Raw genomic sequence first — 26383 nt, 5'->3', positions numbered from 1 at the left:
GTGGCGGGAGACGCGCGACTTGGCCGCCCGAGGGTTCCGCTCGTTCCACCTCGTGCTCGCTGCCGCCACTGCGCTCGCCGTCGCGTACGCTGCTTTCCCGGCCGTAATTATCCTTCCGGCCACCGTCGGGCACGTTCCGTCTGTAGCCTAGGCACTGCCCATCATGCCGGCCTTCGATCCTGTGCGCGATGCCGTCCTCAACTCCCCCGTCGTTCCTCCCAACGAACACCCGCTCAGGATGCACATCGACCTCCCGACCGGCCCGCCGACACGCCCCTCGTCGTCCTCGGCGGGCAGTGGCTATCGCACGGACTCCAGCCCGAGTGTGTCGACCCCTTTGACGCGCCGTGCAACCGACCTTTCCGTGCTCCTCAACTCTGACCCTCCTCCCCAGGAGACCCCGCTGTTCACGCCGACCACGCCGCGCGGACCGGCGACGCTCTCGCATATCCTGCACCACACGGACGCCGGGCGCAGCATGCCCGAGGAGCGCGAGACCCTCTCGAACTTTGCGCCTCTGCGCAGGCGATCGTCCGGCGTCGAGAGCGGCCAGGCGAGCGCGAGCATGCGCGACAACTCGTACTTCGCCTTCCAGGGCGGATCCTCGTGGCCTGCCGTAACCGCAGCCGTGACGGGCTCGCCGCTCACGAGCCTCGCGCTGCCCGGCTCGCTGCCCACTCCCCAGCCGCCGACGCTAGCACAGCTGCAGCCGCACCCGCCGTCCACACGCACACACGCCTCGCCCCCCGTGTCTGCACCCCCCGTCAACCGCTCCCCGGTCACGCCCACCCTCTCCAACATCGTTTCACCCAACCCCGCTCCAGCCATCCACCCCACCTCCCGCCCCTCGTCTTCCCACTCGCCCACCTCCATGCTGTCGCGGCCTTCTCCGGCTACCACCCCCGCTCCCCAGCGCAGGACGTCCGTCAACATGCCGCCGCCCCCGCAACCTGCGAGCCATCCAGTGACGCCGCCGCCGCCCTCCCCACGTTCACCAAAAGTGCCCATCCGGGCGCCTCCCCGCCAGGCCGCCGCACCCGCCCCCAGTCTCCCGCCAAAGCCCCCTGCACCCACAGGCCTAGCCAGTCTTCCGCCCAAGCCCGACGTCGACCCCCCGCCGCCGTTTGCTGTCAAACGCAGCGTGACACCCTACGCCCCCAAGTTCCGTCGTACGCCTGCGGCCTCTGTGCTCGTGCCGCTCTCGCCCGCGGAGATGGAGCGTTACCGCAACTTCCCTGGGGGCGTGGGCACCATGCTCCTCCGCAAACGCAAGCGGGAGGACGGCGATGTGAAGCGCGAACGCAGTGTGAAGCTTGAGGAGAGCGCGGACGACGAGGAGCGGCGGAAGAGGCGGAAGACTGGGGACGTCGATGTCGTCGTCGAGCATTGTGCGTGTCTCTGCGGCGCCCCGTGTGTTCGTGCTGACGATGTGCAGATAACGCCCGCCCGGACGTTGGCGTCTCGCAGCGCCAGGAGTCGGTTATCATCGGTCTCAAGAGTTTCAACAACTGGGTCAAGAGCGTGCTCATCACGCGTTTCGCACATCCCGCGCTGGCAGAGAGCCCCATCTCGCCAGCGGAGGCAGAAGGCATGGGCCGCGGCCGCGCAGGGGAACGTCCGGGAGGCGTGAAGGGCCGCGTCTTGGACATGGGGTGCGGTAAGGGCGGCGACCTGACGAAGTGGGCCAAGGCGAGGATCAAGGAGTACGTCGGAGTCGGTACGTCCTCCGTGCGCCTCTCAGTTGCGTGCCCGCTGACCCGCCACCAGACATCGCCGCCGTATCCGTCGAGCAAGCCAGCCAGCGTCACTCCTCCCTCCGTAGCGGGCCGCGTTTCAGCGCAAGCTTCTACGCGCTGGACTGCTACGATCACCTGCTGCGCGACCGTCTACCGCCTGCGCTGCTCTCACGCCCGTTCGACGTCGTCTCGATGCAGTTCTGCATGCACTACGCGTTCGAGAGCGAGAAGAAGGTGCGCTGCATGCTGCGGAACGTCTCTGAGAACTTGCGCCCGGGCGGGTCGTTCATCGGGACGATACCGGATGCGAGCCAGCTGCTGTAGGTCCAAATTTCGTTTGATGTTCCGCGTCGAATTTATTGATGGCCCTGCGTCGTAGGGAGAAGCTGGGTGCGCTGCCGGAAGACTCGAAGGACCTCTCGTTCGGGAACAGCGTGTACACGATCCGGTTCGAGGAGCGCACGCAGCGCCCGCTGTTCGGCCACCGGTACTGGTTCTTCCTCCGAGATGCCGTGGACAACGTCCCCGAATATGTTGTCCACTGGGAAACCTTCGTCCAGTGCGTATCCGTGTATCTGCCCTCGCAGATCGCTGACGGGCCCGCCCACGCAGGATGGCCGCGGACTACGGGCTGTACCCGACGTACAGAAGGGAGTTCCATCAGGTGTTCGAGGAGCACCACAAGCACCCCGAGTTCGCGCCCCTGCTGGAGCGCATGCACGTCGTGGACAAGAACGGGGAGAGCAAGATGGACGAGGACCAGTGGGAGGCGGCGAGTGAGTGCTTGCTTCTGTGGGCGTCGCGACGGACGGGCTGACGGGAACTTAGACATTTATATCGCGTTCGCTCTCGAGAAGCGGTGAGAGCGTGCGCGCTGTACTCCGCTTGACGGGCCTGCGAGCCGCCCTTGTGCATGGTGCCCTCTGAACAGCGCCGAGGATGGCCGCCAGTCCTGGATGGTGATGCTATTGTTCGTGTGCCGATTGGCTCCCAGAACCCAACACCTTTTGGGCGTGGCTCGCTCCCCGAGTCTGGCTTTCCCCTGCACCTAGCGGCGCGGGACCATAGGGTGTGTAGGCTTCATGCGGTTCGATGTGTTCTGAATCATGTAGATTTAACTTTTGTGCTATGCTGCTCTCCACGCTTGAGTCGACCCAGGACTTTCCGTATGTCCTCGTTTGTACCTACTGCTGTACTGTATGTAGCCATAGCGATGTCATCAATGTCTTTGCTCATGCAGCTCTCATCTCGAGGTTTTGTTCACGTGAGGCGTCTGTTGACGATTGTGCCAACGATGGTACTGATCTGATGCTAGTGCAACATGGCACAGTAGCAGCCCAAACAGCACATTGTGATTTGAGAGTAGGTAAGTTATGACACAAGATGGTATGCTCTGATACATTATCGTCAACGAAAATACGAAAGTTCGGAGGGTCCCGCAATCGGCAGTACAGTCAAGAAAGCATTGCAACACATCGCACCCGCACCGCGCGCTGTACGTGGCCTTACATGGCATACATCAACAACGACGCCGAGAGCACGGTCCCAAGCAGCGTCGCGGGGGAGGTCGAGAAGCTCAGCCGTGCGGAGGATCCGGGCACCGGCAAGAAGTGCTCCGAGTCGGAGGCCTGCTGCGCTGCGGATTGCTGGAGGACCGAGAGCATTAGATGTGTCATGAGAAGGCAGCGGTGCGCTAGACGCGACGCTGACCTTGAAGGCGACGAGCCCGATGAGGATGCCCGCGGCGAAGAAGCAGAAGGCGATGATCAGCCAGATGACGCCCCACACTGGTTCAGCGCAGTCAGCGAGGCTCGGAGGGGCGAGGGGATGTATGTAGAGGGGGAGACGGACCTTGGGATGGGCAGCACCCGCAGATCTCGGCGAACGCGGATGCGTCGGAGCTGTTCACTTTGCGGTCGATCGTGTCGTCTGCGGCAGGGTGGGTACTGGGGCTTAGGTCGGGTAGTGGCTGGATGATCGAGGAGACGTACCGATGATGTCCCATAGCACGTATAGACAGGACATGACGCCGATGAAGAGAATCTAAGGGACGGGACGATCAGCAGGTGGGTGTGTGGGTGACAGATGCCCGCTCACGAAGAATCGCAGGGCGACGCCGCCACCGACGAACCAGAACAGGACGATCAGACCAGCCATGCCGATGATCAGCACCCATGTCCTGTATGAAGCAGTCATAGAGCCTCAGCAGACGGGGAGATTTAAGAGTAATCATGCTTACAGCCAGTCCCTTCGTGCCCACCACAGCGTGAACACGAAGAACGCCGCCAGTACCAGCGACGCGACCTTGCTCGCGTTCGTGTCAAAGCCACATACGATCAGCGCCGCACCGATGAATCCCGACCCGAGGTATCCGGCGGGTAGGGTGAGCCAGGGTATGCCTCCGGACATGCGGGTCTCGCCGCCTTCTCTCGCTGGAGCCGATGTCAGTCAATCGGCTTTTGGTCTGAGGGTAGAAGGCCACGCTCACGGTCAAGTTCGATAGAGTGTATGTGTGCACATGTCAGGACTGTATGCGGAGGCTCAGTCGCGGACCGTTGTGTTCAGCTAGTAGAAAACGTACCACCCATGAAGGCATGGCTCATCTGCACACACCCTCAGCATCAACCATGCCGATCAGGTTCGTAGACTCACCTCATGGAATCCGACAGTGAGCAACCTACCATCACGCCGTCAGTACTTTCGCGGCCGGTCGCAGAAGCTCGGCACTCACTTGAACGGATAAACTGAGCGGCGCGTTAAGGAAGTGTTCAGGATTCCCGCCATGCCCATATCACGCCCAACGGTACATAGCACTCACTTATAGCCGACAGATACGGGACATGCCTACGTCGCTCCGTTGAACGGCCTCTCGCGGGTTTTAGGACACAGTGAACTCACCACAAGATCCCAATGGCAATGATATAACACCCAGCCACAATGAGCGTTACTCGCTGCTCCGCACTCGGGGCCAACGAGTCCTGCACGGACCGCGCGGTGTGATAGAACGTATGGTCCACATCCTCCGGGACGTACGGCATCGTGAGGAGTCGTTACGGTCGTCCAAGGATGATCAATTGTACAAAGCAAAGAGGCGTTGAGTTCCGGAGAGCCGTAGGGTTGGTAGAAGCACGAAGGCAAGCAAGTCGCCTTCTCGGTCAGCTTATTAAAACGCCTACGTCGTGCAAGGGAAGCTGCACAGCCGGGAGCGCAGCAGGTATAAACGGGGACCGCAGGGATGAAGGAGCCTCCGGGAAGCAGTGCGAGCGCTGCGCATCCTCAGTCTGGTGCAGGCCAAGCAAAGTCGTGCTCGTCGTCGCATTCAACAACCCCAGATCGGTCTACTCGCCAAGCCACACCGTTGTGCACCGCGCTAACACCGCTGAGGACGAACCAAATCCACAGTCACACAGGGATTGCGTGAAACGAAACACAATAAGATAGAGTATTAACGCTAGGGTACAAGCTACGAGACGATGCAAGACATAACAGCCGAAAGACGTCCGGACAGAACACACAGCGATAGAGACAGGAGATACATACAACAGTGAGCGTAGGTGCGAACAAAATTACAGCTCGTCGTCGGTGATCTCCTCACCCCTCTTTTTCCGCGCCATGCGCTCCTTCTTGAGCTTCCGCGCCTCCGACGAAGTGATCTTCTTCGCTTTCTTGTTCTCGATCTTGTTGCCCATCGCGTCGTACTGGATTTCTTCCTCACCGTCCTTCTTGTCGATACGGGGCCCGGCGCCCTGGCCCTCAACCCAGTTGTGGCCGGAGGCCTCAAGGTGGCCGTCGCGCATGGCCCACACCTCCTTGCAGATCGACTCGGAGAAGTCGCGGTTGTGCGTGATCACGAGCACACCACCCTCGAACTCCTTGAGCGCCTTGATGAGCGCAGCGAGCGACTCACGGTCGAGGTAGTTCGTCGGCTCGTCCAGGCACATGACGTGCGGGCGGCGCCACGTCGCAGCACCGAGCACGACCTTGACCTTCTGACCGCCAGAGAGACCGCGCATCGAGTTGTGCGACACGAACTCGGCTTCGAGACCGAAGTCCGCGAAGTGCTTCTCGATCTCGCGACGGACGAGAGGACGGAGCATACCGAGGCGCTGCGCCTCACGAGTGTCGACCTCGAGGACCTTCTTCTCGAAGCCACGCTTGAGAAGCTCGTCACGCGCCATCCAGATGTTCTCCGACGAGGAGAGGCCCTTGAACGAGATCTCGTACTCGTACGACTGCTTCAGCTTCTTGCGCGCGACGATCTCGTCGATGAGGCGCTTCTGGCCCTCGACGACGACGACACCGCCCTCCTTCATCTTCAGCTGCTCCTCCTCGGTGATCTGACGGTTCGCCTTCATCATCTCCTCCAAGTCCTCACCGGTCTGGTAACGCCACAACATGTACTCGAGCGGGGTCTTGTCGAGGTGGTTATCGATATGGTGGAACGCGTGCTGCGCAACGTAACCGATGACCAAGTTCGGGTGCTTCCAGATCTCACCGCCCTTGTTTGGCTCCAGGTCGCCGATAAGCAACTTGACGAGCGTCGACTTGCCGGAACCGTTGGGACCGAGGACGGCGACACGGGAAGAGAGAGAGACTTGTAGAGTGATGTCGTAGAGCTGCTGCACGGGCTGCGTTGGGTACTGGTAGCCGACCTTGCGCATCTTGAGGAGCGACTTCTCCTTGGTCTTGACACCCTCAAGCAGAGGCGGGTCGGGGAGCTTGAACTGGTAGTCCTCCGCTGCCTCGAGCGTGTAGTACGAGCGCGCCTCAGGAACCTGCTTCATGAAGGCCTCAAGGTTGCCCCTGTACCTCCTGACCTTGAAGCGGTTAATGTGGAGGACATCGGTAATGGTGTTGTTGAGGAAGCCGGAGTCGTGCGAAACGATGATGGACGTGCAGGTCTTGAGGCCGATGAGGTAGTTCTCCAGCCATGCGACGTTGACGACATCCAAGTGGTTAGTCGGCTCATCCAGGAGCAGGATGTCAGCTTTGAATAGCATCGCACGCGCGAGAGCGAGCTTCATCTTCCAGCCACCAGACAGGCTACCAATGGCCTGCGCCTGCCTCTCGTCGCTGAAGCCGACGGACGCGAGCGTCTCGATGACCTCCTCCTTGCCAGCCTGGATACGCGTGTCGGCAAGGATGAAATCGAGGACAGCAGTATCGGCCTCGCTGCCGTCGATGTCGTGCTCGACATAGAAAGTGCGGACCTCGTCGGGCGAAGGGAAACCCTCAACTTGACTGTCAAGCGAGAGTGAGTACATCGTGTCATAGCATCGCAGCACAGTATGATAGCTTACCCGTTGGTGATGGCACGCATGAGGGTGGACTTGCCGGTACCGTTGCGACCACAGAGACCGTAGCGATGTCCACGCTTGAGACGGAGAGTCGCGGTGTTGAGTAGGATCTTAGCACCGTAGGCGAGCGAGAACTGGCAGTTGCACAAGTCCTCACCCTCCTCCTCGTCCTCGGGGACCTCGTTGTCCTCGTCCTCCAGCGACGCGGACTTGACGGCCCACTCGTTAACGACCGAGATGGGCTCGGGCGTTGTGGTGGCGAATGCAAGGTAAGGAGCAAGCGACTGCCACTCGGAAATGTCGAAGTTCTTCGCGTGGACGAGGTTGGCAGCGAGGTTGGCAGCGTACATGACATCGATGGAACCCGCGGACGGGGCGGCAGCGCCGGCCTTCTTGTAGATGCCGATGAGAGAGTGAGCGAGTTGCTTCTCGTCGGCTGTCTTCAACGGTGGGAGATCGGAGCCGTCGTTGTCATCGGGGATCTCACCGACCTGGCGAAGAGTAGCGATGGCACGGCCAACAACACTGCGGGCCTCAGGGTCACCGATGCTCGTCTCGACCTTGAGGAGACCGGGGAGCAGCTTCGGGATGAAGGGACGGACTGTCACAGCGGAGTCTACGAGCTTGGCCATGTTATCGACGATTCTGCGAATGTTATGAGCAACGAATAGATCACGATTGGATAATGTACACTTACACAGCGACCTTGCGCTTGGTAGCAGTAGGCTTTTCATTAAGACCACGTGAAAGCAGAGGGACCATGAGTGAAAGCGTAGCGGAGTCAACCTCCGAAACGAATGTCGTAGCCGAGAGGAGGTTAATGGTCTTGGGAACCTCCTCAACGGGGTTGATCAGAGCCTTGATTAGTGCGGGAATGAAGCGTTCTATGTCCTTGTTGGAAACGAGGGCCGTGGTCTTCTCGAGCGAATCCTTGGCAGCCTTCTTCACGTCAGCCTTGGTGTCCCAGATCGCCTCAGCGAGGATGGGGACGATCTCGGGGGTGAGACGGCCGGTCTGGAGAGAGGCGCTGACAACGAGCTGGTTGAGGATCGTGAGCGCGCCAGTCTTGATCTGCCACTTGCCGGCCGTCTTGATCTCGTGAAGAAGGGCAGGGAGCACGAGGGCCGTACCCCATGCGTTCATACCCGCGACGTACGCCTTAACAGCCTCGATGGCGGCCGTGCGCGCAGCGGGCGTCTTGTCGGCGAAGTTTTCGAGCAGAGCAGCATAGAGACCAGAGTCGATGAAGAGCGGCTCAAGGGCCTTCACAGCGTCGGACTTCGCGAGGGCGGCGACGGCGTTTGCCGCGCCCTCGCGCGCCGCGGGGGACTTCTTGTCAGTAAGTGCCTTGATAGCAGCGTCGGTGAAGCCGACGGACTGGAGGGCCGTGGGGCCATCCTTTTGGGCGAGTGCAACAAGTGTCGCGGCTGCAGACTCGCGGGACGCCTTGTCGGAGACGAAGAGACCGGAGACGTCAAACTGTCCGTCCGCAGGCGCGACGGCAGCCTTGAGGGAGGCAGCGGGGGTAGCGGGGGAAGCGTTGGCGGTAACGGCGGGCATTTCGTTAATCTGCATGACCGATGGGACCGTCAGACCTGGCCAGCGAACGCGCGCTGTGAACCGCGAGGCTTACCTCTAACGATAGTTTGATCGTGGTGCGTGAAGAATGCGATGGATCGCGAGAGGACCGTCAAGGACGAGAAACACTTGATTCTAGCTTGGCCGGAGCCTGTGCAATTACTGTGAGCAGGGCACGGACGACGGGCTGGAGGACGAGCAGCGCACCTTCTATATGACAAAAGAAAGAGGAAGCCGGAGAGTGAGGATAGAGTTCGCAGCTGATCAGCCCGTCTTTATATACCATGCCCTCTCTCTAAGCGGGGTCTGAAAAAAAGACGCGCCGGCGACACGTGCCGCTCGCCCAGCCACCGCGAGACACAGCCTGGAGAGATCGCGCGCTAGGCGCCGGTCGAGTTGGAGCCAGTCGCCTGCCACCATCGTCAGCTCACCTGTGCATGTTCGCAGCACCAGCGATCCAGATCAACCGATGCAATGCGGGGTAACACTGTCGCTACCCCACACGCCGCCAAAGTGCACTAGGAACGCGATATATTACCGCCATCCGCGACTGGAACTTAGCTACATGCCAGCTGCAACGCGACAAGCACTGCTCCGCCCCCTCATTCCTCCGTCAACTTCGCAAAGCTCAGCGGCGCGAATTGCTGGCGGCAGAAAGTAGAACGGGTTTATCAGTCAGCGTGGATCCGGCGTGCCCATCGATGGGCCGATACACGGGACGGAAGGCACTCACATATCCACCAGCCTCATAATGCTTACTGTTCGCTTCGACCCAGTGCAGACGCAAGGCGTGCAGGAAGGCAGACAGGCCCTGTGCGAGAGCAGTAGTGAGCAAAACAGGCAAGGCTGGGAAGCCGCTTCGGCTCCAGGCAGATCTCACGCACCTCCATGATACACAAGATGAACACTGTCAGGACGAACCAGAGTACCCCCATCAGCACGAGCGCGATCCATCCAAAGAGACCCGGCATGTGGAGCACCCCAGCAAGGGTCATGTTCCACAGCACCTCGGACAGCTGGGCATGCGCGAGAGAAAGAGCCCAGAGACGGAGATAGGACGCAGTGTGCGAGATACATCCGAGGCAGAACTCAATGGTGTGGATTACCTGGTGGATGACCACTTCGCCGAAATCGTGGTGTTCCTGTCAAATTAGGCAGTTCGAGCAACGCCCAATCGACAGATAGTCAAGCAGCACTCACGCCTTCCTCTTCGTTTGCTTCTGCGATGGCTCTGCCGTTTCCTTCCTCTTCACCCTCAAGCTCCGTATCGGATACTGCTCGGGCGCCCTCATCGTTGCCCAAGTTGATATAACCCTGATCGTGGATCTTCTTCATCTCCTTCCACTGCAAGTAGGGCTTGGTGACGAGTAGCCATGGCACACAGACGAAAGCAATTAGCAACAGGATCGTTTGGACCGTGCTCTGGCCACGATACAACTGCGTCCCGGGTTTGATATCGCCAGGCGAGAGGAACATCCCGATGAGCATGTTCAGAAGCGACGGCGGAGGCGTGGGCGAGTTCTCCCAGTTCACACACCACTTGTAGATGATGCACAAGACGAGATACCCGAAGATAGACTGCATGAAGAGCATCTGGGGAACAAAGTTCGTCCAGATTTCGACGCGACGGTTGAAACGAATGTGGTTCGGAACTTGCAGGCAGATGGCGAAGGTCATCTGAATAGATCGAATAGAGATTGTATCAGTGTTTGTCTTCTGCTGCAAGGCGTGCTATACACACATGGATCACACCCAGCACGATCGACATCTTCATCTTGTATGAATTCGTGAAGAGGAGAGCGTTCTCGGCTCCGTGCCAGCCAGGATCGATACCCATGGCATAGGTGTGGCCATTGGAGACTGCGGTGCCGTTGGCGTCGGCCGGCCAATCCCATCCCGAGTGGAAGACGTGTAGCGACTTGGAGAAGATATCGTTGTACAAGAAGCCGGTGTACATCGAGAACAGTCCCATGAGCAGGATGATGTACCGGCCGCTGCATTGTATTGTTAACATCAGCCCAGAGAAGGAGTAACAGTCCCGCTTACAAGAAGAACGTCCCGATAATCTGTAGATGACCAGGTTAATTGTTGCACCATCTACGTCGAGAACGACATACCTCTCCCAAATCCGCCTTCGCCAGCTTGCGCTCCGTGATGATCATCAACAGGGCCGCAAAAACCGTAATAGCCCCGTGACCAATGTCACCGAACATGACAGCGAACAAGAACGGGAAGGTGATCGTGGCGAAGAGACCCGGGTTAACCTCCTGATACGTCGCAATGCCGTAGGCGTCCATAATCGTCTGGAAGCCCTCGGTGAACTTATTCGTGCGGATGTACGTCGGTGGCGTCTTGTTCGTGCGAAGCTCGTGCAAGATTGGAGGCACATTGGTGCCCGCTTCCTCCTGCGAAGATGTCAATAGCCTACACAGGAAGACGGCGCCTCGGACTTACGGTCGCATGTCTCAACGCCAGCTGAATTTGAGGGATGTCCCTAGTAGGACACCAACCCTCGGCGATGAGCGTTTTCCTTCGCACGTCATAGTTCAGTAGGTTCAGTGTCTCATAGATCGCCTTCTCCTTCTTGACGACGTCCACCCAAGACGCAACATTCTCACCAATCTTGTCGAGCTCCGCCCTTCGGCTCGCCCCCGTGTTGTACAACACGACCTGGAGGTCCTCCAAGCGCGCCGTTACCTCACGCATGGAGTCTGCACGCTTGTCCGCGTTGGCGTCGATGGGGTAGAGTGTTGCGCCCATGGACTCGGCGACCTTGCGGATCTTGGCGAGGAGGGTGTCGCCGTGAGCGAAGATGATGAAGACGTTCTTGCGTGTCTCTTCGCCCGTGACGGGGTCGACAAAGGGCTCGGCGATGTCGGTGTGGTTCATGTAGAGGTTGCCACGCAGGACACGCCAGAGTACCCGCTCGAACGTCGGGAGGCGCGAACGTTCAATGGTACCGGCGACGAACTCGAGGTCGAACTGCATGTTAGACGAGTATTGCTGCTCACGGTCCTCATGCTGGAGCAGGGGAGCAGAGCTATCGTCCAGAGAGGACCGTCCGTTCGACTCGTAGTTCACAGCCTGCATGAGGGTGTAAATGGCAGCTCAGCAAGGCTGGGATGAGACCGACCTTCTCGAAGAAGACAGCAGTCTCCCGTAGAACATGACGAGCCTCTACAAGCTCCTTCGTGCGTTCGCTGAGGAGCTGGTAGCTGTCGTTCATCTGGATTAGGCGCGCCTCGTGCTCCATCAACTTCGTGTCCAGCTCGTCCATCGTCTGCGCAGCACGCGGGCCGACAGTCAAGAGGGGCGCAGAGTCGTACAGCGGGCGAATTTGGATCTTCTCCTTCTCCTTCTCGATCTGAGACTGGAAAAAGCGTACACGGCGGGCCATCTCGTCGACCCGGCGGATCTCGCCCACGAAGGAGCGTTGGAATGGATTGACATTAGGGTTGAGCTGGCACGCCTGTCAGCGGGATGACGAGTGTTTCAATCACCGAATGGAACTCACGTCTTTGAACTGGACGTTTCCAAGTTCACCCAGTTCGGCAACGGTGTCGTGGGCGACTTCAGTTGGCACGATGAGCTGTACCAAGCTCATCGGCTCAGAGCCTGTAACGCTCTTCAGTCTTCCCAACTGTGGCCTCCATACACATATTATACTCACGAAAGGGAGACGGGTAGTCGTCCGCCATCTCGCCCAAAGCTTGTCCTGCTGGGCCCTAAGAGTGATGAAGGTGTAGGGGTCGTTGTGAGTTGTGACGAGTGTCGTCGGCAGCTAAGTACAGTCTGATGGGCGCTCAGCATATAAATGACATAAGCATGTCAAACTACAGAATTGAAATAGAATGCTATCCAATTATCGGAGTTTAAACACCGATCAGAGGATTCCTAGAGCATTGCAGCCGCAATTGGGATGGTTTCGTTTACATTTGCATGCATCATAACATTAAAGATACTGCGTTGCATCATATCCCTTTGAGGAAATTTATGATAACATGTAGCGTGACGCGCGTGTCGTCTGGTCACAGCGTCTCACCGCGTCTCACTGCGTGAGTGGGTCGCTATCCTCGTCCTCGACGAGCCTTCATCTCTGTCGACCCAGACAGCGACGATGTCGAGGTCGTCGCACCGCACGTACCCAATATCACCGTCTGTCGACCACAGCTATGCTGTCTCGCCCACCGCGAGCACGTTCTACACGTCCAGGTCCACCTACCCCAACTTCCTCTCGCTGCAGGACACCGTCCGCGTGCAGCTCTCGTGCGCATGGCGGGGGCTCGTCGATGCCTCCCGCTGGGACACCGTCATTCGGCTCATCGCGAGGTGCGCAGCGCGACACTGTCCGGCTCGTAGCCGCGGCCGCTGACCTCGCCCGCAGCGACTCCGAGATCCGGGGGAACGTGCTCAAGTCCCTGCTCCTGAACACGCTCTCGCTCGCGTCGATATACCTGTTCGACCTCCTCCTGTTTCCGCTCGCTCAGGGCGAGCACTATTGGCTGCACCGCAACGTCGGCTGGGCGTACCAGGTGCTCTGGCTCCTCCCGGTCGTCGGCATCTCCCTCTATCTCAATGTAAGTCCCGCGCGCATGCCGCAGTGCGGGCTGCACTGAGTGGGCGCTGACCCCGACGCGCAGAGGAACTGGTGCGGCCTGATCGCGAAGCGCACCTTCACATTGCAGCACGGCCCCCGCGCAGGCGCCGCGCCGCCCTCGACGTACACGGGCGTCCTCAACTCCGTCGCGACCTCCGCGTACGGCGGGATCATGGTCGCGACGTCGCTCGTGCTCTCCCTCGCGCTCGCGCGCGTGCCTGTGGTCGGCCCGTTTGCGGGCTTCGCGTTTTTCTGCTGGGTCGACGCGTGAGTGCGTGTTTCTGCGAGAGTATCGGTGAGAGCTTGGCTGATGGTGCTGTAGATATTATTGCTTTGAGTGAGTGGTGAGTGCGCGCGTTCGCCGGGTGCTCATGTCTTGCATAGGCATGTGTGGATTACAAGGGGACTCTCGCTGTCGAGAAGGGTGAGACACCTAGAGGAGCGTTGGGCATACTATTGGGCCTTTGGTGCGTCTTCGTGGCTGAGCCGGTTCCCGGTCGATTGTTAAAGACTAGATGCATTAGGCCTCCCCTCAACGGCCCTATGCATGTGGGGCAGCAGCCTCGCGAACGCGGCGCTGTTCGCGCTTGTCTTCCCTGCAGTACGTGCATGCTATCGCGTCGACACATCAGCTGAACGTGAACAATGTCTCACAGTACATCATCATGGCTATGCATGCCCGCCCTGCGCCGCTGGATCCCTTCAATCCAGCCGTCTCCGTTCCCTCTGGCGCGTCGTCTAGCAGTACACTCGAGGACATCCGACATCCCCACCCATTCGTGCCCATCCGACTGCCCATATTTGCTCTCGTCTTATGGCTGAACGACTGGGTTGTCCGGCTACTTAGCCTAGGCGGCGGCCGCGGGGCAAGCAAGCTGCCGGGGGTACCGAGCAGCGCAAGTCGGGGTCATCGCAGAATGTTCAGCGAGGCGGTGGATAGCATGGAGGAAGGCGACTTTGTAGAGCTGAGCCCGGTGACTGCGCCAAGCCCGCAGATGCGCTTGCCGCCGAGTGGGTCTGCTGCGAGGATGAGGATGAGTGGGAGTGTGAGTATGGGCAGCGTGGGCTCGTCTCCTCGACGGAAGCGAGACTGAGATTGTTAGACTGGGCTTGCTGCGTTCGGGCATGTCAATGTACATCTTGTAACCCTCATACATCACGCATATGCATCGCACGCTTTCTCATGAGGATGTTCACTTGTGTTCGATTGATGTGCATCAGCCGAAGCCGGCCCATTCGATGGAGAAGTACGATACTTCCTGTTTTTCGTCGTCCCATCCGCAGAACAGGTGCGCCTTCTTCGTCGCTGTGCCGAGTCGTCCGTGTGCGACGATCTCCATCGGCTTGATCGTCGATAGTGGCGAGCTGACAACGGTGGCGACAAAGTGTGAGTGGTAGCGCATAGGGTCGCCTGTATGCATGTCAGCCTAGTGGAACTCCAGAGAGTGGGCGCCGCAGTGCATACCGGGGTACACCAGAAAGTCGCCACCAAACCTGACGCCCCCGCCCATGAAGTTGCCTTTCTCCCAGAGGTCCCTGAACACACGACATTTTGCTCGCTCGTGCAGGTCGGCAGGGTAAGTCCATATCCCCGCAGCCTGTGCGTCTGCGACCGTCTCGTACGTGCACCCTTGCGAGTCGTACCATGACAGGTCGGAGGAGCTTCCGGGGAGTGTGACCGTGAACGCCGAGGCAGTCTGCGCACTTGGTGTGGGTGTTGAAGGCCGTTGTGCGACGGGTGCCGTAGGTATGGCGATGGACCCGGAGCCTGAGGCCTCGGGAGCAGCGACATCCTCGCCTTCCGCAAGAGCTTTCGCACGTGCAGCCGCCGCCCTCTTCTCCTCACGCTCTTGCCGCTTGCGCAGAGCCTCCTCCGACATGGACAGCTTCGCCGCCTTCTCTGAGGTTTCCTTGGCTTCCGCAAGGACGAGCTGTTGATTCGCGGTAGCGGCTCGTTCTGCGTCCCATGCCTTCAAGGCGTCGGCGGAGGGCGTCCGATGTGCTGTGGGGTCGTCCACGAGAACAGCGAGGTCTAGGGAGGGGTGCCTTGGTGAAGTCTAGCCAGGTGTGGGGAGAAGCGGATATTGGTTGCTTACGTTTGTCGACGAGGAGGACGACCTCCTCCGGAATGAGTAGGAGGGGAGGGCCGAGGAAGACATTTTGCTGGGAGAGGTGAGGCAATGTCCCAGTCAGGACGCCGCAAATGTGGTGTTCTGCACGCAAGGCAGCGATGTCTGGGATGAGGCTCAGCCATAGTCGTCTCACACAGATATCCGCTTGGTCATACCGTCAATGTCCCAGACATATGCTTTGTTATTGGAGACACGGAGAGGGATTTTGCGTCCACCCGAGCTCATAGTGGTAAAGGAGATCCCCGCGTCCTCGGAGTCTGCCTACGAATCCTCCGAGTCGATCGCGTCTGTTATGCAGGCACGTGTCAGAACGTCACAATAGCGAGCCCCGTCACGTCTGTGACAGACGCTGCAGTGCCCGAGCAGGCTAAGTAGGTCGCGCATAGAATTCTCTTCGTCCTGATCTCTACACTCATGCTTTGCGCTTTACGCTCGCAGTCGCACGCATTCTCAATCGGATGACTCTGCTACCGATGAGCTCGACGTCGTACTGCGTAACCAGCGTGATCGATTTCCCAGAGCGGCCTGCTCGAGCGGGGACCGTGAAGCGTATTCGTCAATGCGGACGACCGTCCGGTCTCTACCCGGGTTTCTCTCGTACGAAGCCAATTCCAAAACCCTGCTTTGCGCTAGATTGAGATGTGACGACCAGAAGAGGGGGCGCCTCCTCCAGAGTCGATACATTCTCGCAGCGACGATGCGGCGCGACGCAATGCAGCGGGGCTGTAGGGCTTCTCAATGTCAAGACAATTGCTCTTCTGCATACATTTGGCCGGAGGAAGTCCATCTGCGAACGCTACCAGAATGGTTTGAGGCCGCAAGCGCCTCCGTGAGGCCCATCTGACAGAAACCCACGCTGTCCCGATGCGCGGTAGTCACCAGGAGGAAGGTTCGACTGGAGCAGACCAGATTCAGGCTGGCCTGGTGCTCGTGCCGCAGTGCGTGTGTTGTGGCCGACTGTAGGTGGGTTGCAGAGGCTGGGCTGGGCGGCGAGGGCTCTGCGCGGCGGAGGGCAGCGTGGACGAGGCCGCGAGCGGTGTGCAGGCGTGTGTTGGGCGACGGGAGGGACGGCGGAGACGCGTCTGGGTGGGCGTGGAGTGCCCTGCCACTGTGGTGTGACGTAACAGTCCCGTCCCTGCGCCGATCGCACAGGCGCGCTGCGTGCGCTCATAAAGTGCTCGCTCTCCGCTCTCAGCCACCCATCCGCCATATAACACGCTGCCTCCCCGTCTCATCGCGCTCTCCCTCGTTCGTCGCATCATGGCACCTCCCCATACCTTTCAGTCAAAGCCCTCCGCAGCCGTGAGGCGCAGGCTGTCCAGCGTCGCCTCGTCGAAGCGTCCCAATGTACCCGGCTATGCCAGTCTGCAGGTCAGTTCCCGCCTTGTGAACTGCAATTCCGCTCCCTCATCTATCCCGTCTAGCCCATGTGGGCCGGTATCGCAGGAACCGTGGTCAACAACAACACGCAGTTCGAGGTCGCAATGTCCATCCACGACTCCGTTTACTGCACAGACTTCGCGTCGTCCGTCGTGCCGTACGACGCAACCAACCCTGAGAAACAGGCAACAGCCATTGAGCAGCACGTCCTTGAGATCCTCCGCAAATTCTCCACGGAACACCTCTGCAAGTTTCTGGGAGCGGGTGTGACCTTGAGTCTCCTCCGCGAGGTGGGTAGTCATCGCGCGAACGTCATTTGCGAATGGGACGCACCAGTCTAACGGCCGCTGACAGGCACCCAATTTGTGCACCCGCTTGTGGCTGGATCTGGACGTGGTTCCAATCGTCTTCAACATCAAGCCCTACCACACTGACTCTGTCACTCGCCCGAACATCAAGCACCGCATCTCCTCTACCACGGGCTCCTATGTCCCTTCCGGCGCGGACACGCCGACGGTCTACTACGACCCTGCACAGCTGCAGGATACCTCCAAGCTCGGCCCCAATGCGCAGACCAAGCTGCCGATGCCGCGCACAGTCGATGAGCAGGCCGACTCCGCCGCGCGCAAATGCATCATGTTCTTCGGGCCCAACAACAACCCGCGCCTGAGCATCGGCCCGCGCAACCAAGTCGCGGTCGACGCGGGAGGTAAGATCCACCTCGTCGACGACCTCGATGAGTACCGCAAGACGGTCGGCAAGGGCACGTGGAACGCGGTCATCAAGCTCGCGGACGAACTGCGCGAGAAGAAGATCAAGTTTGGGTTCTTTTCGTCTACCCCGCAGGGCGGTGAGTACCAGCGCGGCATTACCCCGCGTTTCCCCATAGATCCCTTTCATGAGCGGAGATTGATCGTTGCGCGTTTCTTTTCTATGCGTGTTCGCCCTTCTCGTGAACTCTACCACATGGGCTGAATTGACTTGACGACGCGCTCTCGGCTTCCCAGGAGGAGTCGCTCTCGTGAGTAGAGTTCATTTCCGCTTGGGCTTGTCCCTCGGCGCGAGAATACTAGGACGAGCACTGACAGCTCTTCTCGTGCCCCTGTAGATGCGTCACGCGCTCGTGCGGTTCTTCAGTGCATTGGACGTCGATGCTGCTTGGTACGTAACTTGCTCTCCTGTGCCTTCTTCCCTGGCGGCTGCCCCGTCAGTCCGGGCTCCATCTGACCCTTCGGACCTTGTCACGTACAGGTATGTTCCGAACCCGTCGCCGGCTGTCTTCCGGACGACGAAGAACAACCACAACATCCTGCAAGGCGTCGCGGACCCCAGCCTACGTCTCACTAAGGAACAGCAGGAACAGTTCGACCAGTGGATCCTCAAGAACGGCCTCCGATGGACCGCGGAGGGTGGGCCCCTCGCCAAGGGCGGCGTCGACATCGCCTTCATCGGTGTGTGCTTTCTCCGCCCGCACCAAGTCTTCTACAGGCCTAACTCCAGCCGCTGCTGTACAGATGACCCCCAGATGCCCGGCCTGATCCCGCTGATCAAGCGCGTGCGCCCGGACATGCCTATCATCTACCGCTCGCACATCGAGATCCGGAGTGACCTCGTCAGCGTGGAGGGCTCGCCGCAGCAGGAGGTTTGGAAGTACCTCTGGAACAACATCCAGCATGCGGACCTGTTCATCAGCCACCCCGTCAACAAGTTCGTGCCGAGCGATGTGCCCCCAGAGAAGCTCATGCTCCTGGGTGCAGCCACTGACTGGTCAGCGCTTTCCGTTGCTCAATTCATCGCGAGTAGCAGTCATGCTGAGACTTGCTCGTAGGCTCGATGGCCTGAACAAGCACCTCGACGCCTGGGACTCGCAATACTACATGGGCGAGTTCCGCTCGCTCTGCGCGAGGGAGAAGATGCACGAGCTGGCGTGGCCCGCACGCGAGTACATCGTCCAGATCGCGCGCTTCGACCCGGCCAAGGGCATCCCGAACGTCATCGACTCGTACGCGCGCTTCCGCCGCATGGCGCAGGGCACGGTCCCCGAGGACGAGATCCCGCAGCTGCTCCTCTGCGGGCACGGCGCCGTAGACGACCCGGATGCGAGCATCATCTATGACCAGATCATCAACTTGATCCAGAGCAAGTACAACGAGTATGTCAAGGACATCGTGGTCATGCGGTGCCCGCCCAGCGATCAGCGTGAGTCTCGCGCGTGCGGTGGTGGCGAACGGCTCTCCTGACGCGTCTCCTACTAATACTGTAGTGCTCAACGCGCTGATGGACAACTCCCGCTTCGCCCTCCAGCTCTCGACGCGCGAGGGCTTCGAGGTGAAGGCGTCCGAGGCGCTGCACGCCGGCAAGCCCGTGATCGCGTCGCGCACGGGCGGGATCCCGCTGCAGATCGTCCACGGGAAGAGCGGGTTCCTGACGGAGCCGGGCGACAACGAGGCGGTCGCGCAGCACATGTTCGCGCTCGCGACGGACGACGAGCTCTACGCGACGATGGCGCAGTACGCGCGGACGCACGTCTCGGACGAGGTCGGCACGGTGGGCAACGCCGCGGCGTGGATGTACCTCGCGGTCATGTACTGCAGCCGCGGCGTGAAGCTCCAGCCTAGGGGTGCGTGGATCAATGACCTCATGCGCGAGGAGACCGGCGAGCCGTACTTGCCTGACGAGCCGCGGCTGCCTCGCGGGGACTTGCACGTTCAGGCTTGAGCGTGAGCTTGAAGCTCGCACCGGAGTCGGTGGGGTTGGATCGGTCGTGAGGTGTTCTTGGATGGACCTTGTTGTACAACAGTGACTCGTAATGACTGGCCAAGCACTGCTCCCTGTATACCGCGTGAAACGTAGAAAAGCTGTAGAAGTAGATCGTCGTCGCTCTCCATTGAAATTAAATCGAATTATACACCACTTGTTTAAAACTGTTAAGATGCGAACTGCAACTTGCTGCCTTGTCGAGGATCCCGTATGATCGAGGAAAATCGATCTTGCAATGGAGCCTGAGGATGCTCCCTATTCCCTGGCCCGGGTAATCGGTGGTTGTAGGCAAAAGTTTAACGGATCTCGTTACGGATGCAGAGAGGGATTGCATACTTGACTGACAGATGCGTGCTGGGTCTACGGCGTTCATTCTCAGGTAGAGTGGACGATAGTTGACACCGCCACTCATCCACGCTGCCGCACTTCGACGACATCAAGAGCAAATCCGACCAGGAGCCCTGATCGAGGATAAACACGCCAGAACTGCATTAGCCGGTAGCGATCTCTCACGACAACAGCGGTGGACCGACTACCCAAGAAGTACTGACAGGTGTAGGCATGTCCGACCTCTGTAGATACCAATAAATGATCAATCTGCAAAGGGTGGAGCGGAGACGGATATGTATAGCTTGTCCATGGGACGGAGTGCATAATGTCAATGAGAGTCCAAGAACAAGGCACAAGGAGGTACGAGAGCCGACCTAGAGAACAACGTCGACACAGCGAAGATGTGTATGACGATAGATACATCAAAGATGGGAACGGGAGCTAGACGAGAGGATGGAGATCAAAGAGGAGACGAGTAGGATGATGCAGATGGAACCTGGCAGGAGACTGCCTCTTACTGTATGTTTACAATGCGAAGATATGTGAGGAAACCATAGCTACACAGCTAGCACCCGAGCATATCAAGCGCGACGGGGAAGCCAATGCGAAGGTTGGTGACGATGCAAGTGGCAGATGGACGGCCAGCGAAATGGCAGACGCCAGACCGCGGATGAGATGGTGGAGATGAGGAGAGGAACGCGGTGTGGATTTTCGTGTTTTCGGGGTCGAGAGACGTTGAGAGGGCCGGCAGTGAGAGGCGGCGGCTTGAGGAGAGCGATCGGCATAACGAGCGTATTCGGCGAAAGACGTACTGCCATGAGAGCATGAGAGGTCTTGGTGCATAGCGTGTAGGGAATTTGATCGTTCGTTGGAGGTTTACGTGGGCTTCGGTCTTCAGATCATGACAGGCGACATAGGGGTACAACACAGGCGACGGCGGCATGAGGGCAAGAACAACGGTCAGGAAGCGAAAGGAAGTTGGAAGGTGTAAGAGTGAGTCGATTGAGCGCGACCCAGTTCAGTAGGCCACAGGGATGCGGACGACGCCGTCGTAGGTCTCGGTCCTCCCGAGCCGACCGACCTTCTTGGTCTTGTACGTGACCGTCTTGGTCGGAGGCGGGCAGGGGCTGTCACCAATGTCGGTGTCGTCACCGTCGCTCTCGTGGTCCTGGCTTCCGCCCTCAGCGAGCATCTGCAAGGCGGAGTTGCCCATGCCTCCGCGGCGACCACGCGCCGCGTTCGCGGCAGCAAACATGTGGGTCGGGCCGCCGCTGGGCGCGGTGTTCCTCTTCGACTGCTGGGACAGAGCCGAGACTGTCTTGCCCTCGCCAAACGCGTACGACTTGGTCCTTCCGAACTTGCCCTTACGGAACTGGTCTAGGTCCTCCTTGCGGGACTGAGCGTAGTGGGGGTCATCCATCCTCACGTAGCCGCACGGCTGGCAGCGAAGCGCCGAGTCCTGGTAGTACTGGCTAAACCCGCCCTCGAGGATGTACACCTCAGGGTAGTGAATCTTGGGGTAGACATGGTTGTTCAACGCGCGGTCCTTGGAACGAAGATGCTTAGCACTGTAAAGTGGCGTGTCAGAGTTAACATGTGATTCTATCTAGGAAGGCAAGCCACTCACAAAGTAGGCGCTCTCTTAACACTAAACTCACAGTGGAAAACAAGGATCGTCTTCTTGCCCTCGTCGCCGCTAGTGGAAGGGATTGGCCGGGTCGAACCGGCGCCGAGCAGGAACTCCTCGACGCCCGCGGTGGTGTTGATGTTGACGGCACCAGGAATGTGCCCGCCGTTGTATTCGTAGTCGAAGCGGCAGTCGATTATGTGGTAAGTGGTCAGTCGCGGGTCGTATTTACCATCGAGAAGATCATTCATCTGTGGCACGATCGATCAGCGATCCCGTCACGGCTGAAGAAATGTGAAGTGGCTCACCGTCTTACTAGTAATGCGCATCAACCCGTCCTCCCGGACGCGGTGGCAGGGCAGAATCTTCCCGTGCGTTTCATTGTCTCCAAAGCCACTCAGGCCATTCAAGTACTTGCTGCGTGGCGTATCCCTCTCAGCGGGTTCATGCACCACCCGGTCCTCGCGGGCCTCAGTCCTTCTGAGGCCTTTCATCATGACCTCGGTGTCGCGACGCACCATCGACGTCGCACCCGTGTTCGAGCGGAAGTCCTCCGTGCCATCGCAACGACGGATGGTCTTGACCTGCTGGCGCTTCGCGTACGCCTGCGCAGGGGAGCTCATGTCGGCAGAGCTGTCGAACGACTGGCCGTCCTCGGAGGACATCGACTGCTCCATCATCGACGGGGGGAGCATCGCCGAGAACGCGCGGCGGACAGGCGGGAGGACGTGCCTCGGCAGGCTGGGCGCAGGTCCATCGCTCTCCTTCTCTCCCAACGGGACTGCCGAACGAGGGCCCGCGACGGTGCCGTCGCCAGGCGAGATCATCGCGCTGAGGGCGGGGCGCCTCGGCCGCTTCTTGTTGGTGTTCAGCTCGAGGGGTGCGCCAAGGCCACCCAACATAGGCTTCCTGAGGATCTGGGCGCTCGGCATGCGGTTGAGTTTGTGCACCATGGGGGACGACGGCGCGGGCGACGAGTCGAGGGCGGCCTCCTGCTCGAGGATGCTCTGGTGCGCAAGACGCGCAGCACTGCGCATCGGCGAGGACGAGCGACGCTTCTTGGGGAAGGGCTGGCAAGGGCTCTCGACAGGCTCCCCAGGGGAGGTGCCACTCGGCGGTGCAAAGCCATCGAAGTTGACCGCGGCCACATGCGAGAAGTAGTCCTCAAAAGTCGTGATCGTCGGTGCAGCGGACGTCGGCCCCGCGAGCGGGTTGTTGTTGACGTCGAACGCGGTGATCGTCGGCACGGCGGAACGCGGGCAGTCGCTGGGCACCGACGGCGACGGGACGTAGATGAATGACGAATCGACGTCCATCGCGTCGGACGCCGCGGGGGACGATGGAATGTTCTGAGGCTGACAAGAAGCAAAGCGTTAGCCAGGTTTGACTCCATGAGTTGCAATCGCGCCTGGACACGAGTGGCTCACTGGCCTGAAACTGAACACTGACCTCCGGCGCGACATTCGCGTTTTGACTGCTCGTGGCCATCCACTCGAACGGAAGAGCAGCTCGTTGGAGACGTTTGGCCGCGTTGTTAGTCCCAGTGGACTTGGCCACAGACTGCAGGCTGCTGACGGAACCGTTGCCGCTGGAGTTGTTGCTCACATCCCTACCGAAAAGCCTGGCGTTGGTCGTCATCGCGCGCGGACGACCGACGAAGGCACGCGTCTTCTCGACGGACTCGTTGTGGCTCCTGGTGCTTGGAGCTTGCATGCGCGTCGGGGGCGCGGGAGAAATGTCCATGGGCGCATAGTCCGGGTTCTCGCGCTCGCTCTCCAGGTCGAGGTCGAGGTGGTCGCGCGGCGGCGAATTGAGCGACATGGTAGAGGCGAAGGAAAGCTCGAGGTCGTCGGCCTCGGAGGAGAGGAACTCCTCCATTTCGACGCGTGTGGCCGGCTTCATCAGCCTCTGGCTCACCTTGCGAGATGGCGCGGGCGGTACATCGAGGAAGTGCTTGTTCGTGGCCGAAGGATTCGTGAAGCCAAAGAATGACATCTTTTCGATGCCAAAACGGAATGCAGTGCGTTTGGTGTTTTTGATCGTATACGGTGCTGGTACCTCTGTTCGGCGGGACGACTTCAGTATGCTTGGTATGCGCATGGCGGAGAGACTAAGGGATACAGCGACGGATAGTGATACACGACGGGGATAGTGATGTACAGCGAAGAACCGGGGAGACAATGTATGCCACAGAGAAATACAGGGAATGTCACCGGAGGGGGTGACAAGTGGGGAGAAAGCAGGACGGAAGAGGCAAAGATATAAGAACACGAACCAAACAGTGTGGCCCCCAACAGAGGTCGTGGCCCGGACGAATTGGTGGTTTAAGTATAGCCGGCTAAGGAATAGACGAGGTCAGCGAAATGAGCAGAAATGGATATTGGACCAAAACGTTGGAATTGTGACTGATCGGGCCCAGTGCATTGTGCATTGTCCTCGGGGCGTGACGTCTGGGTGGCCACTGGCGGGTGTGGCTCCCAATCCGGCTAGCCATCGGCTTTGACCACAGCCTAGCCACGTCGAAGCGTATGGAATAGACCGATTTGGACGAGATAGTGGCATGTGGATGTCTTTGGGGCGAAACCAAGCGGAGAGAGCTGCGACTTGCCTTGTACGTTGAACGAATGTGTGTACGGAGGAGGCCGCGCCTGTCAGGGGAGAAACGGGGTGGTAAGGACCTGCTGGTGCACAGAATGGTAGAGCAGCGAGCCAAGGGGCGTGCTGGCGTTCTTACGCGAAACGAACCAACGAAATAGGCAAACAGCGCAAACCACTTTGTGTACGTCTGTGGGTCCGCACCGGGTGCCCAAATAAGCGTCTGGCGGCAATCCTGAGCAGCGCTGGCTACACTCACGAAGGAAAGGGGTATGGGGCGTCGCCGGAATGTACAGACCTGGTGTGTCGTCGTGTGTGTCTCGGTTGGAGAGCAACACGCCCACACTCCCGCCCCTCTTATTTGTGCTTTGTTTGGTCCATGTTCGTTTTGGACGCGCCCCATATAGCCGCCCGTCTCTCGCCAAAGGTCATGTGACCGCGACTCGGCAGCGCGGTCCGACCCTGACACACTCCAGCCTCTAGGTATGCCTCCGAGTCCTTGCGCTCGTCTCTGCTATGTATGTCTTGCACCAGTCTGCTATGTTCGACGAACCGCATATCTCACATGAAAGGACCGTATTTCTGCACGTCGATTCTGCCCGCCAAGGGTAGCGACAGCGTACCGACGCCCGGCTTGACTTCAGCTGTGATATCATTCTAGGTACCGGACTCTACAGCCACAACCTCATGCACATGCCGTGGTGCTGCTGCGACCGTTAGCACAGGCACAAGCCGTTCAAAGTGGTACTGGCAATGGAGTTGCCGTGCGTCATTCATCATGCTGAACTGGCCAATTGTCTGACATGGCCGACCTCTGGCGTCAGCTCGACCACTTCGAGCTGTCGCGCGCAGCAAAGCATCGATGCGCACAGGGGCTAAGCCCAGGCTCGTGCTCCAGAAGGCAATTTCGCGCTTGTAGGGCGCTCTGCCAGACCATTGCGATGGAAACCGACGGAATACAAGAGCCTCGAAGAGACAAGAATTGCCAAATCGCCGCTTCTGCGCGGCGGAAGAGTCCCCTGTCGCGGTCCTGTAACCACCTCGTGTTCAATATATACCTGAACCGGATGAGATGACCCCTTACTACCCGTGAGCGTGAGGCTATGCATGACAGAGCCGCAGTGCTATAAATGCGAAGTCGGACGCGTTCAGGCAAGTCCCCGTTGCTTCCTTGGCGTCTTCAGCGTTCAGCTACAGCAAGTCAGTGTCCGACCGCCCGTTCGTCTGCAGCACAAATGCTAAGTACTGCCACAACTAGCAAGAGTAAGGATGATTGCGAAACTTTACACTTGCCAAGACTGAGACTCAGAGGCCTACAAACGACATAGACGATATGGATTTAAGTTATGAAGAACCCAATCCTTGACTCGTGCTAGTAGTCCGTGCAGCGGCCGCTGTTTGCTTACTCTTTCTCCCTGCTGCCCTGCCTGCTCCAGTATTGCCGCCTGCAGCCGCCACCGTAGACTGCACCCGCTTGCCATGACTTCGCGCCTTGCTCCTCCCGCTGCCCTCGTCCACGCCGTCGCCGATCGTGATGACGACACTCACAGTCGACTTTCCTCGAACCTGATACGTGATGTCCTCGTCCTCGTCGTCAGGAATAACTTCGTCCTGCACTTGCACTGTCCCCGTCTGCACTTCCCTACGAATCTCATCTGGCGCGTGAGGTAGGATGCCAGGCAGTGACAGCGTGAGTTGCATGAGTTGCGGGATGGCCGCACCCATGGCGCTCAGATGTAGTGTCTTATACCTACAAACGTTACACGTCGCGTTGAGAGCCGGGACGCGTCTGAGCTGAGTGGATGTGGCTCACCCGTCTTTCATGATGACATCCTTACACCGCCGCAGATACGCGCCAAGTTGCGTCTTACGCGTGATGCAAATGTAGTTCTTGCCCTCCGTGTGGGCCGAACGGGGTCCCGTCGCAGAGACCGAGGCTGGGACTGTAGGGAATGGACGCGGTGGGTCGAGTTTGCGGATGGTATGCCGAGGTTTAGAAGGACCAGCGACCGCGTTCCCGCCACTCTTCTCCGGCCTCCGCGCCTCCTGGACGTCCTGCTGGGCGGCCGCTGTTGGTGCCACCTCTTGCTGAGCCTGCGCATCGGTGGGTGCCTCTGCGCTCGGTAGTCTGTGAGTGGCACTGTCCGTCATGGTAGCGTGTGCGGAGTTGGTCCTGGGGCGTTTGTTAGGCCCCTCGTCTGGTGCAGAGTCAATGGTGCGTTTTCGAGTAGATGTCATTGAGTGCGAGCGTGCCCGGCCTCGAGGCTCGAGGAGCCAACGAGGAACTGGGGAAGTGCAGCGATGGCCGGTGATAAGGTAAAGCTATATCGGACCAATCTAAATGAAGGTGG

General features: G+C 59.3%; 10 protein-coding genes across 10 annotated transcripts; 3 read left to right on the top strand and 7 right to left on the bottom strand.

Annotated features, from left to right (window-relative positions):
• Positions 1-10: 10 nt before the first annotated feature.
• On the bottom strand, positions 11-970 carry C8Q71DRAFT_732705 (uncharacterized protein). The gene has a single exon (XM_047922275.1). It carries the CDS (start codon positions 931-933, stop codon positions 301-303), a length of 633 nt encoding a protein of 210 aa, XP_047783447.1. The 5' UTR covers positions 934-970; the 3' UTR covers positions 11-300.
• Positions 971-3039, top strand: C8Q71DRAFT_732702 (mRNA capping enzyme-domain-containing protein). Its single transcript, XM_047922274.1, has 6 exons — positions 971-1388; positions 1436-1717; positions 1768-2056; positions 2116-2295; positions 2349-2512; positions 2565-3039. The coding sequence occupies exons 1-6, from the start codon at positions 1214-1216 to the stop codon at positions 2597-2599; spliced, it is 1125 nt and encodes a 374-aa protein (XP_047783446.1). The 5' UTR covers positions 971-1213; the 3' UTR covers positions 2600-3039.
• Positions 3038-5147, bottom strand: C8Q71DRAFT_732697 (peptidase M50B-like-domain-containing protein). Its single transcript, XM_047922273.1, has 12 exons — positions 4635-5147; positions 4555-4580; positions 4468-4480; positions 4389-4413; positions 4318-4339; positions 4225-4263; positions 3976-4168; positions 3834-3915; positions 3728-3779; positions 3588-3665; positions 3447-3523; positions 3038-3382 (listed from the first exon to the last, which is right to left on the bottom strand). Exons 1-12 carry the CDS (start codon positions 4772-4774, stop codon positions 3242-3244), a joined length of 888 nt encoding a protein of 295 aa, XP_047783445.1. The 5' UTR covers positions 4775-5147; the 3' UTR covers positions 3038-3241.
• Positions 5148-5229: 82 nt separating this feature from the next.
• C8Q71DRAFT_202056 (P-loop containing nucleoside triphosphate hydrolase protein) lies at positions 5230-8918 on the bottom strand. The gene is made up of 4 exons (XM_047916964.1): positions 8819-8918; positions 7731-8762; positions 7037-7678; positions 5230-6977 (listed from the first exon to the last, which is right to left on the bottom strand). Exons 2-4 carry the CDS (start codon positions 8606-8608, stop codon positions 5303-5305), a joined length of 3195 nt encoding a protein of 1064 aa, XP_047783444.1. The 5' UTR covers positions 8609-8762; positions 8819-8918; the 3' UTR covers positions 5230-5302.
• A 204-nt stretch (positions 8919-9122) lies between these two features.
• On the bottom strand, positions 9123-12408 carry C8Q71DRAFT_201730 (H+-ATPase subunit). Its single transcript, XM_047916963.1, has 11 exons — positions 12282-12408; positions 12126-12226; positions 11745-12071; positions 11066-11695; positions 10729-11016; positions 10658-10677; positions 10353-10605; positions 9812-10288; positions 9496-9753; positions 9345-9422; positions 9123-9255 (listed from the first exon to the last, which is right to left on the bottom strand). The coding sequence occupies exons 1-11, from the start codon at positions 12307-12309 to the stop codon at positions 9214-9216; spliced, it is 2502 nt and encodes an 833-aa protein (XP_047783443.1). The 5' UTR covers positions 12310-12408; the 3' UTR covers positions 9123-9213.
• A 320-nt stretch (positions 12409-12728) lies between these two features.
• Positions 12729-14302, top strand: C8Q71DRAFT_852959 (etoposide-induced protein 2.4-domain-containing protein; the record flags this gene model as incomplete). Its single annotated transcript, XM_047926881.1, has 7 exons — positions 12729-12940; positions 12996-13188; positions 13252-13475; positions 13531-13545; positions 13593-13675; positions 13733-13809; positions 13865-14302. 7 exons carry the CDS (start codon positions 12729-12731, stop codon positions 14300-14302), a joined length of 1242 nt encoding a protein of 413 aa, XP_047783442.1.
• A 61-nt stretch (positions 14303-14363) lies between these two features.
• Positions 14364-15850, bottom strand: C8Q71DRAFT_201583 (tRNA-intron endonuclease catalytic domain-like protein). Its single transcript, XM_047916962.1, has 4 exons — positions 15496-15850; positions 15305-15442; positions 14674-15240; positions 14364-14619 (listed from the first exon to the last, which is right to left on the bottom strand). The coding sequence occupies exons 1-4, from the start codon at positions 15563-15565 to the stop codon at positions 14426-14428; spliced, it is 969 nt and encodes a 322-aa protein (XP_047783441.1). The 5' UTR covers positions 15566-15850; the 3' UTR covers positions 14364-14425.
• A 574-nt stretch (positions 15851-16424) lies between these two features.
• On the top strand, positions 16425-19651 carry C8Q71DRAFT_732672 (trehalose phosphorylase). The gene is made up of 9 exons (XM_047922272.1): positions 16425-16711; positions 16765-17010; positions 17075-17570; positions 17728-17741; positions 17829-17881; positions 17972-18171; positions 18235-18487; positions 18549-18919; positions 18984-19651. Exons 1-9 carry the CDS (start codon positions 16601-16603, stop codon positions 19436-19438), a joined length of 2199 nt encoding a protein of 732 aa, XP_047783440.1. The 5' UTR covers positions 16425-16600; the 3' UTR covers positions 19439-19651.
• Positions 19652-20828: 1177 nt separating this feature from the next.
• Positions 20829-23432, bottom strand: C8Q71DRAFT_719966 (uncharacterized protein; the record flags this gene model as incomplete). The annotated part of the gene is made up of 4 exons (XM_047921327.1): positions 20829-21378; positions 21438-21688; positions 21746-22792; positions 22887-23432. 4 exons carry the CDS (start codon positions 23430-23432, stop codon positions 20829-20831), a joined length of 2394 nt encoding a protein of 797 aa, XP_047783439.1.
• A 1842-nt stretch (positions 23433-25274) lies between these two features.
• C8Q71DRAFT_732659 (uncharacterized protein) lies at positions 25275-26340 on the bottom strand. The gene is made up of 2 exons (XM_047922271.1): positions 25846-26340; positions 25275-25782 (listed from the first exon to the last, which is right to left on the bottom strand). Exons 1-2 carry the CDS (start codon positions 26268-26270, stop codon positions 25377-25379), a joined length of 831 nt encoding a protein of 276 aa, XP_047783438.1. The 5' UTR covers positions 26271-26340; the 3' UTR covers positions 25275-25376.
• Positions 26341-26383: the final 43 nt, after the last annotated feature.

Source organism: Rhodofomes roseus (assembly GCF_022264815.1).
Source record: "Rhodofomes roseus strain CIRM-BRFM 1785 chromosome Unknown C8Q71scaffold_2, whole genome shotgun sequence".
Lineage (NCBI taxonomy): Eukaryota > Fungi > Basidiomycota > Agaricomycetes > Polyporales > Fomitopsidaceae > Rhodofomes > Rhodofomes roseus.
The sequence above is the reverse complement of the archived record's forward strand: the minus strand, read 5'-3'. Positions and strand labels throughout refer to the sequence as shown.